This window comes from Tachysurus vachellii, chromosome 12 (genome assembly GCF_030014155.1).
Source record: "Tachysurus vachellii isolate PV-2020 chromosome 12, HZAU_Pvac_v1, whole genome shotgun sequence".
In the NCBI taxonomy this organism is placed as follows: domain Eukaryota; kingdom Metazoa; phylum Chordata; class Actinopteri; order Siluriformes; family Bagridae; genus Tachysurus; species Tachysurus vachellii.
Window position 1 is genome coordinate 13,880,995 of NC_083471.1, and position 20,331 is coordinate 13,901,325.

Below are 20,331 nucleotides of genomic sequence, written 5' to 3' on the forward strand. Positions count from 1 at the left end.
GCGGAGCTCTGAACCCACCTCAGGATTGAGGCTGCACTCCAGATTTTTTAAGCAGATCAGCCTGGTATGCCTTCAAAACCACCATGGTGTTCAGTGCTAAACCAGTGTGGCCTACTGCATGCTGGTTTTGCCTTATGAGAGCCAATGTAGTTCTAAATGGCTTTGACGGCAGTGTGGAATTTTTCCACGCTGCTGAGTAATGGGAGAGATATACTATATTGATAAAAGTTTTGGGACACCCTTGCAAATCATTGAATTCAATTCAATGTCAATTTCAATTCAATATAATTATTTAGCACTTTTATCAATTCACATTGTCTCAAAGCAGATTTACAGAAGTATAGAAACAGATGAAAAAAAATTATTACTATATCTATGTCTCTAACATCCCTAATGAGAAAGCCAGAAGCAAGAAGTTTGCTGAACCACTTCCATAGATGGTCTTTTGGTGCCATCAGTGAAAAAAACGGCTGGGATCTGTTTGGCCCATAGACTGATTTCATTCTCAGTTCAGTGATCTTTTGTTTTTGTGTTTTTGAGCCCTCGGCAATGAGCCTGGATGTGACAGATAACAGATTTGTTATTATTGGTTTTGAACCTAAATTTTGAAGTGCTTTGTGCCAAACCCCTTTTGAACTTCTGCTTAACAATGCAGAAAACCTAAATTGCCCTGTACACGATCCAGAACAATGTTGTCCATAATCTACACACTCCACTTTTTTGTGGGTGGGGGAACAGGTGTGGCGGACTGTCCCTGCCCTATACTCTATGTATCTCTCTTCTTGTTAGAAGGGTGAGTGGACCTAGATTTAGCACCCTGGGATTTTGCAATCCTAGGTGGGTTAAAAAATCTCCTGTTTGGCATCAGAGGGATGGCCCTCGGCAGAGCAGGAGGGCATGGTGTTCTCTTTTGTGGTAAGCAGTCATCAAATGCCTTACCTTCTTTCTTTTGAATATTGCATCTTTGCCTCATCGCCTCAGTGCCTTGGGGTCTACTAGGACGTTGGGAAAATCAAATTTCTCTCTGTCGATAGGTTAAGCCATAGCGACCCCCATCGTATGGCCACAGCGCAGCACAGCGCCGGGTGAAGTTCGTAGATTGAGGTGTGTCCTGGTCCTCCTAGACCACCAGGTTTGGATTTCCGATGTCTAGTTGAGTGCTCAGCTCTTCCAAAAGCTCGGATTGATAGGCCATCAGCATCGAAGTCAGATTTGGTGCTTGCACAGCTAGCACAGTTGATTTATAAATTTTTTGATACATGGAAGCAGTTAAGCTTTCCATTTTCAGGCAGGGCGGACACGTGAACACACAATGTAAACAAAAGGGACATGGCAAAAGTCCAGGCTAGAACCTGACTTTAAGTTTCCACAGTCTGTGATGATTTGGGGTTCATCGTCATCTGCTGGTGTTGGTCCACGTGTTTTTGAAAACCAAAGTCACTGCACCCGTTTACCAAGAACTTTTAGAGTTCTTCATGCTTCCTTCTGCTGTCCAGGTTTTTAAAGATGCTGATTTCATTTTCCAGCAGGATTTGGCACACTGTCAAAAGTACCAAAAGTTGGTTAAATGACCATGATGTTGGTGTGCTTCACTGGCCAGCAAACTTACCAGACCAGATTCTGTATGGGGTTTTGTCAAGAGTAAAATGAGAAACAAGAGACCAAAAAATGCAAATGAGCTGAAGGCCAAAGAAACCGGGGCTTCCATACTACCTTAGCAGTGCCACAGACTGGTCACCTCCATGCCACACAGAACTGAGGCAGTAACTAAAGCAAAAGGAGCCCCTACAAAGTATTGAGTACATAATAAGTAAATTAACATACTTTCCAGAAGGCCAACAATTCACTAAAAATGTCTGCTATGTTTTTATTGGTTTTATGAAGTATTCTAAATTTTTTTAGCTGAATTGGTGGGTTTTTATTAAATGTGAGCCAAAATCATCACAATTAAAAGAACCAAAGACTTAAACTACTTCAGTCTGTGTGTACTGAATTTATAAAATACATGAGTTTCACTATTTGAGTTGAATTACTGAAATAAATGAACTTTTCTACAACATTCTAATTAATTGAAATGCACCTGTGTATATACTGTATATATAATCAGAAAAAAAAATATAATCAGAGAAAAAAAAAATCTTAACAGAAACAGAGGTAATGTAATCACACATGTAGAAGTAATGTGAGTACGGTCATAAAAGAAAACAGTATATAAATGTTAAAATGCAGGATGTGCATGTAGTGCAAGTGTGCAATGTGCAAATGCCTGGCTATGTTAGTGGTTGTTGTGGAACTTTTGAAAATTCCAGAAAGGGGTCCAGGTTCTAGGTGTTCACCAGGTTGAGGGCCCGAATGGCCTGTGGGAAGAGGCTCCACCTTATTCTATGTATTGGCCTTCAAGTTGGGGAGTCTGTTGTTCAGATACAGTAGCTGAGGTCTTTTGCTATCTTCCTGGCTTTGGTCCAGTACCACATGCTGTATATAGACTCCAGGTCAGGAAGCTGGGTGCAAATGGTATGCACAGCTGAACGCACCACCATTTGCGATTTTCACATTTTCTTATCTTCAAAATACTTTCTTTTCTCAAACAGACAGTGAGAGAATAGAAATATGGGTGGGTACAAATAAAAGGTGCTGTATTCTAAGGTGCCATGCTGTAAGGTTGTTTAACACATCTAGACATAAATATCAGGAAATAAAAGCTGAAATTCTGATCTGTATCTTTTATCTGAAACCCAAAAGTCTTTTAGAAGGGACTGTAAATTATGTACAAGGAATCCAGGCCACACCCTTTGATTGTTTCTTGGTGAAAGTGTTTGTAAATCTATCCAATTCAACAGAAAGATGCATAGTCTACATGTTCTTGTTAAAAGCTTATCAGCGTTCAGCTTTAAAAGTTTGAGACTTGCTAAAGAAACAGTTTGCCATTGTCTGAACAGTGCAAAAGTTGAGTAGTTGGGTTCAGCGTGAAAACAGCGGTCTTGTCGAGGCTGTTGGAGGATTCGCTTCTTGGCGCGTTATTGTTCACATTAAACGGCACAGTCTGACTACAGGCGTCCTTGATTACCACCCACACTTATTTAGCGCAGTTCGCATGTGACCACAGACAGATGTTAATAGTCTACTATATCTAAAATAAGTGGTCCACTTACAAACAAGTCTACGTGCTTTATTAATTCGATTTGTGGCACTTAATTATATCTTGACAATGGGAACCGGGATTCGCCTTCATTTGGCACATCTTATCGTGTTGTCTTCCAGCGCACTCATTCCGGACACCAGCAACCAGGACTTTTTTTGTTTTCGCACTAAGTCCGAACTTGGACGCAGTCAGTGTACTTTTCTTCGGAGACCATCAGCGGCGGCGTCTGTTCTTTTTTACTGGACCATGTGGACAGCAGACCATCGTGTTGAAGAGTGTTTTATAAGCGCCGAGGCAGCTTTGATTCAAAACTATATGTCAGTATGTCGTGAACAAGGCATCTGGGATCAACATAAAACGTCAGGTCTGCGCCTCAATATAACTCTCCTTATGGAGCTTGGTAGTCCATGTGAATTTAGACCACTTGTCCTTGGCAACTTAATGTGGCATAGGTACTTAAACCCTGGCTATCTACTGGGCTCTGGGAACAGAATGCGCCAGAAGCGCGCTTGGATCTTACCCGGAACCCTGTGGTGTGGCCACGGAAGCCGCGCTGGTGACTATGAGCAGCTGGGTGAGTAGCTTACAGCTGTACAGTCAAGTTATATGATTCAGTCACTCTTTACATGCAAAATAATGTAGTAAAACTACTGAAATACCAAACTTAAGAAATTCATTAGTTTATTCCTAACTTGAAGGTATGTTTGAGCGTGTGGACAGATGCTGCCGAGAGCATGATCACTGTGACCACATCATTCGCCCATTCACTGTGAACTTCGGGGTGTTTAATCCGACTCTGTTCACAATTTCACATTGCGACTGTGACCACAGGTAGGCGAGAGCGGGGGACACCTACACTTTGTTTCTCTACTTTATGGAGAACTTCTTAGGGTTCCAAACATTTTCCTTTAACTTTTATTTGCATATGTCTGGTACAAATAGGTTGTATTGTTATGAATTAAAACATTCTCTTTTTTATGATTTACCCAGAAAGAAGCGAAGTTAATGGTTAGAAAGTGTCCTAACTGTTGTTCTCCATCACATTTGTCTTCAGTGTGATAACTCATTAAATTGCTGCTATCCACACCACTTATAGAAGCCTTTTTATTATTTGCTTTACACATGAGAAGGTTGGGATCAGAGCACAGGGCAGCTATGATACAGCAGCCATGGAGCAGGGAGGGTTAACACTGGCAACAACCCAGAGCCTTTACAACTTGAGCCACCATTGCCTGTCACAACTGACTTGCCATCATTATGTGTCCTGTCATTAATAAAATAGCAGCAGTACACTTCTGTCTGTTTTTCTTGGCCTGTTTATTATATTGCAGCAAATAAAATGATCAAAGGGAATTTGTGTGAATTTAGATGGCTAACTGCACAGAATAGCATAGTTTCATTGTATGGGCTAATACTTGCCCCTATGCACAACTAAGAATCAAACCAGACTCAATTCTACAGGTTATATAAGAATTTAGAAACAGGATGTGTCTATGTAGGATTATTACTCGTGTAAATTAAAAATATACCAAATTTAAATTTAAATTCAAACAAAACACGAGGCTGAAATTAATTTTTGAGTAAAATCTTGCCTATGCAAGGGTAAAATTAACTTCCTTTAATATCTTTATTGATATCTATTTAATAGTTGTTCGAATTTTGGTGTATTATTTACACACAATGTTGGTATGGTAACCAGTAAATACCAAAAGATTTGTCATACTAGTGAAAAGGAGTATGTTACAACATGCTCTGAATTGGATGTGCCCCATTTCTTCCCTAACATCTGCTTCACTTGAGGCATGGTTTTGCATTCCATACAAAAAATTTGCAGGAAGACTCCTGGAGGGTCAACATTTTCACCCTGTCATCTGTAGAGATTACTTTCTCTATTTGACATATCTCAGTATGCAAACAAAATTATAATTTTTAAAATAACTGAAAAGCATAATCATAAAAATATAAAGTGCAATAATGTTTCTATACATCAGTGCCATATGAAATATGAAATACATTTCACTTTTAATGGATTCATAATTTTTTTGCTAGTTTTCTCAAATTCATGGCAGGTAGGCCATATGAATTTTATCTGGAATATTTTTCTGGCAGTAGTGGTTAGCTTTATATGTTAATGTTTAATATTTTATTCACAAAAAAGTAAAGCTACTGTTCAACAGCTTCTCTTATGTTCTTTTTTGTTGGTCTAATAGCATATTTCAGATTGCTATTATATTATATAACCTGTATATTCGGTTTCTATAAAAATCTGTTTATTTTTTTCTCTTTACCTATTTATTAGATTTAAGCAGTGCCTTCTAAACATTAATGACACCGTCTCAAATATGGTGGGCTATACATTCTTCAATATGCTTAAGCTCCACTGCTTTGAGCTCATACAGAAGAGAAGGTGCACGAAGATCAGCTGGATTGGAATGTGAGTGCTTAATAAGTATATTAGTTTTCTTAGATCAGTTAACCTATTAACTGATCATTCATTCATTCATTCATTCATTTTCTACCGCTTATCCGAACTACCTCGGGTCACGGGGAGCCTGTGCCTATCTCAGGCGTCATTGGGCATCAAGGCAGGATACACCCTGGACGGAGTGCCAACCCATCACAGGGCACACACACACATATTAACTGATCAGTTAACTGTTATTTTTAGTAAAGGCTGGACTGAAACAGTATTGAGGTTCTAATTATCATCAAAACATGAGGAATTTTATCAAAGAGCATTTTATCATATCACAAATCCCTTCTTTAAATGAAGGTAAGCTTTACTAGGGATTCAAACAATCACATACATATAGCTTTCAGAAATGAATGTTTTGCTTTTCCATATTTCATAATAATATAATGAGAGAATATATATAAATGTTGTTGTGGACTCAGGTAGGGATCAAATCAAGAAGAGAAGCACTGATATTGAGAGATCTTCATTTAAACTTTTCGTCGCATTTAGTTTCATGTGTTGACTTGCTTCTTTGTGCCCTCTGGCAACACAGCTTCATCTTTATAATCTCTTCTATTCCCCAAACTTACACTGTCAATGATATATTTGTTGTTATCAATTAAAAAATAAATAAAACAACAAAAAACCCACTTTTGACCGTTTGACTTTAGCTACTTTAGCTAGAGTGTAACTTTAATCTTTACTCTTTTATTATAGGTGCACATCAGATAAGGTTGCACCGTATGCAATCCTTAAGCATACAACAATATATAATGCCACCACTTCAACAGCTGGCATTCCTGAACCACCAGTTTGTCCAGGAAAACCTTCAGCTACCACCAAACAAAAGAACATTAAACCTAAAGAAAGAAAGCAATCAACATCTCAAAAGAATTGTGTTCCAGGAGCATCTGCAGCAGGGCATACTGCTCTGTTGAGTGAAATTATTGACCAGCCCTATGGTACACCAAAGACAATTTCACCTGTGTCTAACATAGCACAGCCAAATTGCCTGATGAGCTGTAACACAACATTTTTCCATCAGAAATCTAAACCCATAACGCAAAGCACTCTATTTCCAGCAGCAGCAAGTACTGCATATGTGGACACAACATCTGTAGCATCTACAAAATGGATGGCTACTCCATCAAAAAAAATAATGCCAAAGAAAGGCAAAAACATTACTCAAATGTCCTTTACCACAGTGCAAACCAAGCTCATCAAAAATGATAAATCTCTGACATCCAAGCTGAAAGGTGAACAACCCAAAGCTGATCATTTCAATCCAAAACAGCAGAGGGGAAAGGATGACAAGCAGTACAATGTATCTTTACATGTCACCGTATCTCCAAAATTCCTAACACTATCTCTGGCTAGCAAACTTCCAAGGACTAACAAGTTGTTTCAAAGCATGTCACAAACAAAAAAAGAGGCAAATTCTCCAAGTAGAAAAAATACCTTCAATGGTGTCTCAAGCAAAATTCGTCCATGGAACAAAAGCACATCAGGAATGAAACACAAATCAGTGGAAATCACCAAACTACCTAAGTCTCGGAATAAAACCAGCTTGCCATCTACAACTTTTAAACCAACAGGTAAAGCATTTGTTTGCATACTTTAATGTACTTTGGATTAATAAATATATCAGATGATTTTATAAAATCATTGTATTCAATAATTGTATACAAAAGTTTAGTAACCAGATGACTAAACTCTTGTATACAATTATTAAGAATTTTAATAGCATTTATTATTATAGGGTGAAGAATGCTTTTTATTGAAAATGGAATGCTTACATATTAGGAAAATGCATATAATCATAGTTATTGTCATTAATTGCAACACAAATCACAGCAGCCATAACCTGAGGCTACAGGTCTCAACATTCCTGAGATCCCAGTGAAGCGTTGGTGCCTCTGGACCATGTCATTATTCAAGCTAATGGATTGAATAATGATTTCATAACCTGAAATTCACTTTAAACCTGACGTTATACCTTATAAGTTTTTTCTCAAATATGTTATGCAATCCTATTATGAAACGCTTAATAATTAGTGTAAACACTAAGTATAGTATACAGATTTCAGAAGTGATTAGTAATCTACTTTGCATATCTGGTTTACTTAACAACAGCTCAAAGCAGCTTCACTGATGGAATCATCTGGTAAATTTCCTGAAAACTTAATTTATAAAATAAGAAATGTTTCTAGATTATTGACTGGTTGACAAGTGGAAACATGTTGGGTGAAGCTGTCTGAGCACTAAATTGGTTCTTGTCTATACATATGTATAACTATATCTTATTTGCCACTTAGAATTTCAGATACAGAAACAAGTGTTGATTTATTTATTTTGTTTTCTAGCAATCTGTGATGTAACCAGAGAATTAGATGACTGCAAATACAGGATACATCCCATGGAGAAGTTATATGGACTTCATAATATAGAGACAACTACAATCTACCATTGTGATTGCATACACAGGTCATTAAATGCGACAATGACAGAAAAAAAATAAATCGAGCACACAAGCATACACACTGTTGGCACATACTGTACGTATGCTATAGTTATAAACTTTTCTCTTCCTCACAGGTTCACTGATCATTTAAAGCAACTCAAGAGCATTGCTTTACTAAAGAAACGTCTTTGGAAATTTGTATCCATGTTCTGCATTGAAATACCAAATTCCAGGGAATGCAGCAACAACACAAGGTTTGTAAATGAATAATATTTTTTTAACCAATGTGAAATCATTTTGCACTGTGTTTGCATTTTAATCCTGTGTTTCTCAAATTGGAGTCCACATATCACAGCCCAGTCATCATGAAAGTTATTAATTTATACATTATATAACCCAGAAATGAGGAGGCTTTTTGTCTTGTGCCGTTGTGTTAAGTGGTAGAATTAGATGCACTTGCTAAAATATATATCACACAATCTAGAAATGTTGGAAAAAACAATGGTTAAAATGTGCAATGGTTATTTGAGACACTTGGCAGGCTTGGTATACTCCAGCCCTCACCAACCAGTGTTGACATTCCAATGCCAGTTTAACTGCTAGTATCTCTTGATAACAAATGGCATGGGGAAAAAGGCAACAGTATGAAGTTTGAGTTTGTCTGCAAATTGCTGAGACAACACAGCTCCAACTCCCATTTTGGAGACTTCAACCACCACAATAAATTGTCTGTAGGGGTCTGGGTGCTTTAGGAGCCTTCTATGTATGGTAAGGATACTTTCTGGTGACTTCATTTAATCCCCAATAGTCAATTTATGACCAAGAGTCAATCTATCCCCTTTCTCTACAAAAAATGTAGGTCAAATTTAGACCTGGTAAATCACTTCCTCACTTGACTCATCCATGCCATATGGAATTCTCTGGTGTCTGGTGGGCAGTCGTGGCCTAATGGTTAGAGAGTCTGACTCGTAACCCGAAGGTTGTGGGTTTGAGTCTCGGGCTGGCCACGACTGAGGTGTCCTTGAGCAAGGCACCGAACCCCCCCAACTGCTCCCTGGGAGCCGCAGCATAAAATGGCTGCCCACAAATTCTGAGTATGGTCACCATACTTAGCCGTATGTCACGTCACTTTCACTTTCATTAATGCTTGCCATGTGTTGCCACAATTTCTCTCTCTGCCCTGGATATCTGTGGGTTGTAAATGTGCATCAAGGGAAAACTGAGGATTATGGAAAACTTGGTGGTAGTGTTGATGAGGGATATATGTTCTTGGTGGAAGATGCTAACTTGCAGTTTGGCAGGTGCATGATGCTGCCACCTCCAACTGTGCCTCATCTCTGGGTTGGATTTGGAGTGGTGAATGGTGAGTTTGTGTGTCAGGGGCTATTTTATCTAATAGAGCCGAGACTCTGAAATTACCCTATGCTCTGAAGTCAGGCAGTGCTGAAATATAGGATAAACCTTCATCGTAGTAAGAGATTGAGACATGCATGTTCTTAGTTTGAGGTGCAGTTTGGTCGTTGAAGTTCCTTGAAAATAGTGGTGTAGACAAGACACGTCATTTTACACATTGAAATAATGTGATTAATACTTAAATAATTTTATTTTGTTGATAACATAAATCTGTACTGAGGGAGTTTGTATGATTTTCTTTACAGTTAAAGGAGTCCCTAGCTGAAAACAGTTAAGAATGAAAAATGAAAAGATTAATGAAAAGGTTTAATGAAAAGACCATTTATTTAAAATTTTGGTTTTCACCTTTATTCTGTGGCATTCTTTTATATTTATAGATGTTCTGCCATTCTTTACAAGGCCACAGAGTTAGAGTCATCACTGATCAAACTGGAAGGTCAGGTGAAAAATCAAAAAATATCTACAAATAAAAGAGGCTCCAATCAACTTTACAAACGTTGTCTAAGGATTTTACGTCCCAGAAGCCCAAAACAAGCATAGAGCTTGACTAACGCTGACAGAGTGGTAATATATACAATCTGTATGCGTTATACTGTTAAGTTAAAGTTTTTCACTAAACATATTATTTATATTTAGTACTGTATATACAATGATTGTGACATCAAATGCAATGCAAAAAATGTTTACATGAAATACAGTGGATAATAAAGTCTACATATATGATAAAAGTGTAGATTTTTGAACGTAAGCAAGATAAAGCATGTCTGTTTCCACCATTAGTAACCAACAAAACAAACAAAAATGTGTTGTGAAAAATATGTAAACTGGTTATGTGGTTAAATGTGCAGACCTTAACTAATACTCTGTTAATGCACCCTTTGCCTGCATCATAGCATTTGTTTTTTTTTGGTTAATAGTTGACCAATATAGCACATCATAAATTGCTAAGTGCTCATTTTTATATTCTTCCTTGACAAATGTTCCAGATCTGTCAAATTGTAAGGGGGTCACTTTACACAGTATTCGTCAAGTCATTTTGCAGGTCTCCTGCAAAATGCAGGTCTCCTGCAAAAAGGGGGAATGATTTATTTTTTGTTTGAATCCACTCATTCTTCAAATTCTAAAAAAATTTGGAACATGTGACGTAGTGTTTTAAGTAGCCTAAGTGTGGCCTGTTAGGTTGATTGTTGCCCTGTTAGATTGCATTTGTTGTTAAAGGGGACAAACCAACATGAAGACCAGAAGGTTGTCTATGGATGAAAAGCAAGGCATTTTGAAGGTTTAGACTTGGGTTGAGATTTGGCAGCAAGTTCCCAAATCCTGACACTAGACCACCTGGGATAATCAGATCTATTAATTGTTTAAACAGTGAGTCTAACAAAACACACCTGGGCAACAAGAAATGTGTGTGTGTGTGTGTATATATATATATATATATATATATATATATATATATATATATATATATATATATATATATATATAAAGGTAAAATTGTGATCTATTGTTTCATATTTACTTTTGCTCCTTATAGTAGATTTATTTTGTAATGATAATTTAATTATGTATTTAGCAATGTTATTTTACAGCATTTTGGAGTATTGTATGTAGTTTATGTGCTTTGAGCAAATAAAATATATGAACAATTGTTTTTAAAAATTTTTTTTACATTTTTTAATGGCTCAGTTATATTTTATTACATGTGCTATTAGAAAATAGTGACATTTTTGAGTTCTATTTAAATAAAGGGTTAAAATGAATTGTTTTATTTAAAGTTATATATTTTTTTTCTATAAAACACAATTTAGATTATATTATCTATTATCTATATATTATCAATTTAGATAATATTTTTGATAGAAAATCATTTATATTATAATAAAAAACATTTAAAAACGAAAAATATCCTATTTTCATTACAAAATATATTAATATTGTACTATGATACTGTAAAAGATTTGCATATAATAGAATCGGAAATTAAAAAAAAATAAATTGTTGACAATAATAGTTGTTATTCAAACTCAGCACAGATCCTTACTGTTGCATAATATTTAAAATAAAAAAAATTAAAAAAGATAAAGTTGACTTTTAATAAATACTTAAAGATATTTAATCCGCTTTTTTATTGGTGCTGTTTAACTGTTTATGCAAAGCCGCAGTGCACGCTGGGAAAATTGGGCTTCCAATAATATAGCACCATGGCGTCACACTGATACCAGTATTGGGTTATCTCCTCTTACATCTTCAAACATATGTTGGATAACTAAAACATTATTCAGACTTTTTACATACCACTAATCTGGTTGCACTGCACCGTGTAGGAAAGTATATATATGACAACCTGTGTCATCTTTTTGAAATACGGCAGTAACATTGACTAGCAGTGTATCAGGTCGGCTTTCTATAGATAGCGCTCATTGTAGCTTCTTCTGCTAAAGCCTGATAGCAGACAAAACGGGCGGAGCCGAAACAAGTACCGCTTTAGTTCCTCGAATTGCTGAATGACAGCATGATGGATACAACCGGCTAGAGCTTACTGAATACTTCGGTTACTTAGTTTTAATGCTCGTCAGGTAAAGGGCTTTCTTCGGAGGAGAGAGATGGGATCAGGGGCCCTGGATTCGACCCAGTGGTTGTCCGTAAAGGAAGAGACTATTTTTCTTCATGATGGGCTGATGCGTGTCACGGACCTGGCAGAACTGCCCAGCGAACTCGGAGTTTCTGAGCAAGGAGACACCGAGCAGGAGGTGAGCGTCAGTCTTTGCTTCTTTACATTAGTCATTAAAGCTATGACTTGGCTCATGCTCAGGTATATCCATGCAGATGGCAGTGGTAGGCCAGTGTAAGGCGTTGGGGGAGGCTCATAGTGAACCTCCACCTTTATCTGACAGCCGGATGCTTGCCTTGTAAACACGCCTCTGTGTTATTGCCAGTCATGAGCTAGTTAGACAAATTGCGGATAATCATTACCTTATAACGGTAACCAGTTAATTGTGCTGTCAACTAGTTAACAAGCGTAGACGAGGTTAGCCGGCTGGTAGGGCAGCTTCCTCGCCTAACCTGTGTTATCATAGCTAACTGATTAGTATAGGCTCTGATACACAAGCTTGTTATTTACAGATAATAGCTAGACCCGGAAGCTAATGTTAACAAGTCAAGCCAGCTAAGTCAGACACATATTTGTGTAGCGAATCACCTGGTCCTTAAGCTTGATGTTAGCAGTTATTCAGACACGCAGGGGTTGAGTTAATGTAATTAGTATTACAGCTTGGCGTATTTATATAACAAAATGAGAAACTCTTATGTAGTCAGTTTAATAGATTAGTCTTCTGGGTGCAAACCGAAAATCGTGCAGACACACATGCTTACACACATGCTTACACACATGCTTACACACATGCTTACACACATGCTTACACACATGCTTGGGTGTTTTGTGTAGACAGGCAGCATCTTTCATCTAAATATAGCTTGGCAAGCAGCTAATCCAGGACACTTTAGGTCAGTTGCTCATGTTGAAAGTCATCAAAGTAAAATAATATTTACATTCACATTCTCTCATGCTCCTTGTGGAAAGATAGTTTAGTATGACAGTTTTGAGTTGATCTCAAAGATGGAAGGTGTTTCTTGCTGCATTAGAACATGCTTACTGCATTTAAAAAAAAATTATTTAATTTTTACAAAATTTAAATTCCAATCAAATTTATGCAGAGTGTACTGTGATGCTTCTTTTAAAGCCAAATCATTTTTATTTCTTCTGATGTTTGTATCAAAATCTAAACATGACTTTACTGTAGGTTAATCATGGTCGTGTCTGCAGTGATTTGAAACTTGAGCCTCCAGAGAAGTAGAATAACACTATGAGATGGAGGGAAGATAATGGAATGGACATTACGAATGAGACAATGTTACAAAAGTCAAATTTAAGACGCTGCATTGTAACACAAGGCCTTTTCAAAATAGGTGAAGAGCACTAAAAGCACACTGAGGGCTGTTTCGAAGATCTTCTAGGTAATCAAAAGGAAATCATAAAGCAAGCTAAAAAAAAAAAAAAGGCACACTGGTTTAATGTGTATCACTCTTGTGGGTGAACATCTACTTAAATTGAGCCAGAAATTCCAAAAGTAATGTGGAAATTCAGGGCAGAGTGCATTTACAAGTATATTTTACAGCTTAAGTTTGAATTATATTGCTTTACTTATACATATATATAATAACTGATACTGATACAAATCGATATGTGGTTCTAACACGTGACTACATTGAAATGCATGCGCTTAGATCAATCTAAATTTACATTGAGTGTGTATTTAAGTGTGATGGCTTTCATGACATTATTGATATATTAGAGCTTATGTACAATATACCAAGAAGACAGCATTTTGCTGATAAATCAATGCCAGAATTGTACATGAAAGTAAAGAACCAAGTTCAGTGACAATTTGCTAATGTGGAAAGAGCGGCAATAACTACTGATACCTGGGCCTTATGTGCACAAATTAATATGTGACTATCACTGCACACTACACCTCCACATACTGGGAGCTGCTGCCTTAAGAATTGAAAAAAGTAGTACCTCCTACAGCATTCAGTTGTGTTTACTGCTTTATTGTATCCTATTTTCAGTACATTGTTGCACTAATGTTACTGTAATGTCTCTTGAGTCCATATGACTTGAAGCACTTTTGAGTTTTAACATTATGAAATGATTATTATATCTCAACAGATGCACAGAAAACAGTAGTTTGGGCTTTAATTAGTGCCTTTAGTAAAAATGTAATGTTCATTTTTTTTTTGTCAGAGGGTTTATATTCGTTCATACCTCAGGGTTTTTTGTTTGTTGGCACAATAAATCTTTTGTGATGCAGGATATGTATGTCAGTTTCATTCATCAATATAATTATGAAATAATAAATTTTTTCCTGTCACATTCACTTTTGTTTAAATTTAAAAAAATGTGAAGAACTGCGTTAGTCCAATCAAACGGAATGACAAGTACAGTGATGCCTCGAGATACGAGTTAATTCGTTCCGTGAATTTGCTCGTATCTCAAATTGCTCGTATCTCAAAACAATTTTCCCCATTTAAATGAATTGAAATCCCATTAATCCGTTCCAGCTCGCAAAATTCCACTCCAGTTGTTTTGTTTATGTTTTGAATATGAAAAATGTACAGTACCTGTATTTATAAATGACAAATATTGTATAAAAACATACAGTAATAAAAGAGGTTTTACTTAAAAACTTTTTTTAAAAACTGGTTTTACTTAACGGAAGATGCGCATGGAGGAGTTGAGGGAGGAGTAAACACGCGGAATTTTGTCTCGTACGTACACTTTCGCTTTCGTTCACTTACTCGCTACTGTACACTCTTAATGCTACTTTACACTTAAATGGAACTTAACTAAACTTCACTAAAATTAACGAACTTAAATCAAGCATCGCGTTAGTTCTGGCAGGCCACGTCGTCAAGCGTGCATCAGCTGTTAATCAGCTGTCCACGACGCGCACCAATCCGGTTACGACATCCATATTACCCGACCATTTAAATTCCCATTCATTGAGCCGCTTTCTAGCGCTTCTCTGCTGCCGCGATCTAAACTCCCTCCTCCAACCCCGACTCCACCATGCCGGAACCTGTGTTCGTTGTACCAGTTTATGTCATAAATCTCCACATATTTTTCTCTCCCTCCCTCTCTCTCTAATTATTTAATTATTTATTTATCAATTCATTTATTTATTACTTTCCAAAAACGCGTAAGCGAGTAAATCTAATACTATGCATGATTAGTGGTTCTGTTATACGGGGGGTTTAATCTATTTTCTAGTCGCTGCTCTCCGCGCTCTGACCACGCATGCGCACGGACGGGCGCGTGGATTCTTGCCCAGTACAGAACCATACCGCCAACACTAACTGTATGCATATCATCTAATAAATTCTCTTTTGACAAAGTGGTCCTGACCGAACTGAAATTCTCTTAACTTATCTGAACTTAATTGCTACAATTTCTGTTTTCTTTACATTAATTTTGCTTAATTTTCTCCATCGCTTTTCTCTTCACTTGTTTTTGCCTTTTTTGTCACTCTTTCCTCACTAACATCTGCCGGTCGTCTTAATAAAAACCTGTCCGGTCGGCATATCGGATGCGGTGTAGTCGCACAAGTTCAAATTTTTTAACGGATCCGAAAATTACGGATCCGCAGATGGTCGGCACCTCACGCAGCGCCTTTGCGACTCTCCATAGGAAATTAATGACTTCCTGTTTATCGACCGTCGTTTGTCATGTGCAGTGGAAAGGCAGCTTTAACCGAGTGAGACGCGGGAAGCTGAGGCGGGGGAAACAGAGCACACGTGGTTGTTGGGGATCTTTGTTTCGGCGGCGGCAGCTCAGATGCTCGTATCTCAAAAATTTGCTCATATCTCAAGCCAAAAATTTGTTTGAATCACAGCTCGTATCTCAAAAAATGCGAGCACTCGTATCTCGAGGCATCACTGTACAAGCAAATCTTACTGTTATGAAATACATGAAATAAATAAGTAGATTGTATTATATTTTTTTCTGTTTTACATTTTTCCTGTTTTACATTTTAACTTGTATGTAGTTTTCTTACTTTCTAATTATGGTCCCTGATAAATGTAATACTTTATTCAATCAATATATTTGAATCACAAATACAATATTGTATAATATAGTATAGTATAATACAAATTGCATCACTAAAATACAATATAACGGAACAGTTTATTTTGTCATTCAGTTCATTCAGTTTATTTTGTGTGTAGATTTCTGCTATTCTGAATGAGTGACCAATCACTCCTCCAACAAAACCGGCAATTCACAAAACACAGGCTCATCCTGCAGCGTATCCTGGGCCTGACTGCTGTGTATATATACTGTTTATATACACATTTATAGAATTGGACACTTTCCAACCTAAAAATACCAGAGAACAGGTTCGAAAAATAAAAAGGTTAAACATTTCATTTTAATATTGTACTATATATGTACTTATTTAATTAAAATGTATTGTAATTATAAACAGTAATTATGAAAGTGCACATGAAACCATGTATGATTACAAAGTAATAAGACCATTATTTTATACACAAGATAATCTAGTCATGAAGCACCTATAAAGGGTTAGCAGATAGCCAAAGTTTGCTGCTTAATAGCAATTTCTCTATTTCAGTAGAACATCAATTCTTTAGAGGCATGTACCTCATTACGAGTCATATCTTCTGTTTGAACAGATCTGGACTCCAGGGGCAATAGTGTTCCAGACCACTGATGTAGAATGCAGTGTTTGATCACTCTGAAAACGTCTGCCTGCCTTCGGCCTGATACTCACATTCACATTTGGTTTGAAAAGTAGTCCATTATTTTATATGCTACTTTTATTAATCTCAAAACCTGGATGCTTCACCTTTGGCCTAATTGAAGGAAAACTATTTTTTTTAGAGCAGGGTTTTTGATGTTTGTACTTAGAGTTCTGCTTATGACTGAATGATGTATTGAATTGTCATTATTGTAATGAATAATTTAGGATATTGGTCATTTACTGCTCAGTTAGTGCTGGCACCAGTAAAGCATTGCACAGCACAAGGAATGGCATGGCAGCTTTTTTTTTCATATTTCTAAAGTTTATGCCATTAACATTTTTTAGACTTTTACATTAGTTATTTTTCTTATGCACAAATTTATAGACATTCCTGATCATACGTAGAATACTTCCATAACACAGATCATTTCTTGAATCCTGCACACAAAATAATGTCAAAAAATGTCCATCTTGGTGAACATTTACATATTACATAGTTTTATATATAAACCCCCCTTGTGCAAAAAAACCACAAAATGATTCCATTGTAAATACAAATACACTGACTGAGCAGACATTTAAGCAAGAAAAACTGTTTAAAAAGACTATGCCCCACAATCAATCCCCCTTAGTCACCCCCTCCCCATCTATGGTATTAAAGTTTATTTAGCAAATACTAAAATGTGTTTATACAGTATCTAGTCAGCCAGTAAATCAGATATGCTAAATGTAGCAATATTTTATTGCCAATTTATGAGGCTAGCTCAGTCTGTTCTGCTCTTTCTTCTATCCTCTTGACACATTAATATTTTAAATGTTTTTGAAAGAAGACTATTATGCTCATTAAGCCTGCATTTCATCAAACGTACAGGACAAAACAGCTTGTGAAACATTGTTGTGAAATATTATTACAATGGCTTTCTGATTTAATATACTGTAAAATATAATGTATTTATGTGATGCAAAGCTGAATTTTCATCAGCCATTACACCAGTGTTCAGTGTCACATGATCCTCCAGAGATTATTCTAATATGCTGATTTCTCATCAGTTTTAGAGTCGTTGTGCTGCTCATAATTTTTTATAACCTGTTATTTTTTCATTATTTTTTTCTTAACAAAAGTTACAAGGGTTTAAATGAGCATAAAATACTTCTTTCGAAAACATAAAATATTGTAATTTTTTTTACAATAAAAAAGCCTGGAGTGGTACTTAATAACACCTGGTGTGTGTACCAAGCTTTGTGCAAGTTAATTTTGCTGTAGTATTAAATTAAACCCTTGGATAATTTTTCTGATTTTCAGTTAGGGTGGAGAGATATGCTGAAAAAGCAGCACTAAGATTTTCTGTAGCTCAGAAAGTTTTCCGTAATGATACTTAAAATACTATTAATTTACTTTGATGCCATTTACATTCATTTTTTTAAAGTGCATTTTTTAAAGTACATGTGTGATCATATCATGGTGCTAATTTTTCTCTCTGTTTTTCTTCAAAGTGTAGTTACTTTATATAGGGTGTAGTGAAAATTTGATTTTAAGTAATCAGTCGCCTGTTCAAGTTCGATGGGGTCAGATGGTGATCCAGTCATGGTGATAACTCTAGGAGACTTTTGATAAACCTCTCTGCATATTGATAAACCTCTCTGCAGTAGCAGACATATAAATGTAGGTTTAACACAGTAACATGGCAAAGAGCAAATATTATGTCTATGATGCATTTTTAATGAGACGAGATGAAGGTCTGCTGCTGACTGTGGAAATGCAACTATATATCGTCGCTGTCAGGCGGAATCCTCGTATCTCCAAAACCGTTATTTTTCAGGAAATTAAAAAAATGCCGTACCTTATCTGTAATGCACAGGGTTTAGTCCGCGTTACAGTGGATTGTCTTGCGCTAAATTCCTGTCCTCAGACGAGCACCAGAACTAGCGGGGGTCAAGAATTTTTTTTCTTTGAGCCCAGTGTTTTGAAGACATTTACAGTACCTCAGAAGACGTGTTGATTTGTTGCGACTCTTCTTGAGGAGAAATATGCCGCGAAGCTCTCCTGCGGAGTGAAGAAGAGGTGGACAGTTGAAGTGTCCAATGGAGTTATGAGATTTGCGCTCAAGCTATTTTCAAGACTTTAGATTGGTTAATAACTTGTAAAAATAACAGACCCACGTGGGGACTGACCAATAGCATCGATATGTGAAAAAATATGAAATTGACAAAATTTGGACATATGAGGTTTCCGCCCGACAGCGACGATATTCTATATTTAAATTCAATGTTAGAACAAGGGGTCTGAATAATCAAAATGAATATTAACGTGTCAAAACAACGCTTTGTTGAGAGAAACAGCTAAGTTTGAAATCTGCAAATTCACAGAGGAATTCAAAATATGGCCCTGGATGGCTAAGAATAACAATTGTAGCAATAACAATGAGTGGAATCAGTTCTGTAGAATTATGTTTTTGTGGCTATATATGTTATAAAAAACTTTTAAATTCCTTGATTGTCATCACAAATAACTGTGGCACCTCCTCCTCTGCCATTTAGGTTAGGACTAATGTATGTAATTAGATCTGAGCGGACTAGCTTCATTGAATGCTATATACTCATATGGTTTAACCCATGTTTCGGTTAAAACATAGTACATTAAACCTTTTGGTCAGTAGTCCAACACCTTAACCAGTAGGATACCACGTCCACGTTTAGAGTATGTGTGCTGCAAGCAATGAGAGTGGCACCTTCCAGAAATAACAAGTCAGCCTTGCCCTCAATACTCTTCCAATTATCCTTAAAGCTCATATTGTTTTCAGGGCACCAGATGGACATTCAGCAGTTCAGCGACCATAACCTAACGTGAGCTACTGTACGTCACCTTCTCGCATTGGGACAGGCATGTTACATTGTCAGACATCAGACCAAGCAGAGAGGAATGGTGCTTCCATGGGTGAGCCTTAGCATTAGCTTTGGCTTTGCAATTACTTCGTCCATCCATACGCTCCAATGTGTGGACTTTAATGCCGGAGTTGAAGGTTTATTAACTCCACCTAAGACTTTCCTCTACAGACATTTTACAGTTCTCACTGTTGCTAACCCTCTCCAGTTTTTGTATACATACCTCTAATGCTGTAATCTTCTATGTCCGACAGCTAGCTAAAACACAATTATCACATATAGTTACTGCATTTGACAGATTCCATTATCTAGAGTGATATACCTTATTTGAATATAGGCTGAAAGTTTTAAAAATGCAATGTGGAATTTGCTCCGCTTGCTAACTTTAGACAGAAAGCCAAGGTGTGGTTTCTGAATGTGTCACGTACTTCAGAAGGCTGTTGGAATCCTGTCTGGGGTTGTATGAATATTTTATATTGATAGGTTACAAACTTAAATTCTAATAATTAATAAAAAACATCACTAGCTATAGAATACATGTGATGTGTATTATTTTAAGAAGTAAACTTTTTTGGGAACTCAGATTAGATTTATATTTACATTTATGTCATTTGGCAGATGCCCTTATCCACAGTGACATTTATCTTATTTACAC

General features: G+C 36.7%; 2 protein-coding genes across 6 annotated transcripts in view; both read left to right on the forward strand.

Moving 5' to 3' along the window:
* Positions 1 to 3,072: 3,072 nt before the first annotated feature.
* On the forward strand, positions 3,073 to 10,049 carry LOC132855183 (uncharacterized). Its single transcript, XM_060883962.1, has 7 exons — positions 3,073 to 3,716; positions 3,841 to 3,973; positions 5,442 to 5,576; positions 6,315 to 7,192; positions 7,961 to 8,081; positions 8,193 to 8,312; positions 9,849 to 10,049. The coding sequence occupies exons 1-7, from the start codon at positions 3,209 to 3,211 to the stop codon at positions 10,009 to 10,011; spliced, it is 2,058 nt and encodes a 685-aa protein (XP_060739945.1). The 5' UTR covers positions 3,073 to 3,208; the 3' UTR covers positions 10,012 to 10,049.
* A 1,632-nt stretch (positions 10,050 to 11,681) lies between these two features.
* The window catches only part of LOC132855181 (probable E3 ubiquitin-protein ligase HECTD4), a 110,524-nt gene continuing 101,874 nt past the window's right edge, over positions 11,682 to 20,331 (forward strand). For all 5 annotated transcript variants that reach the window (XM_060883956.1, XM_060883958.1, XM_060883957.1 and 2 more), the window contains exon 1: positions 11,682 to 12,221. In XM_060883956.1, the coding sequence (XP_060739939.1) occupies positions 12,075 to 12,221 (147 nt within the window). In that variant the 5' untranslated portion in view covers positions 11,682 to 12,074. The remainder of the gene's footprint in view (positions 12,222 to 20,331) is intronic.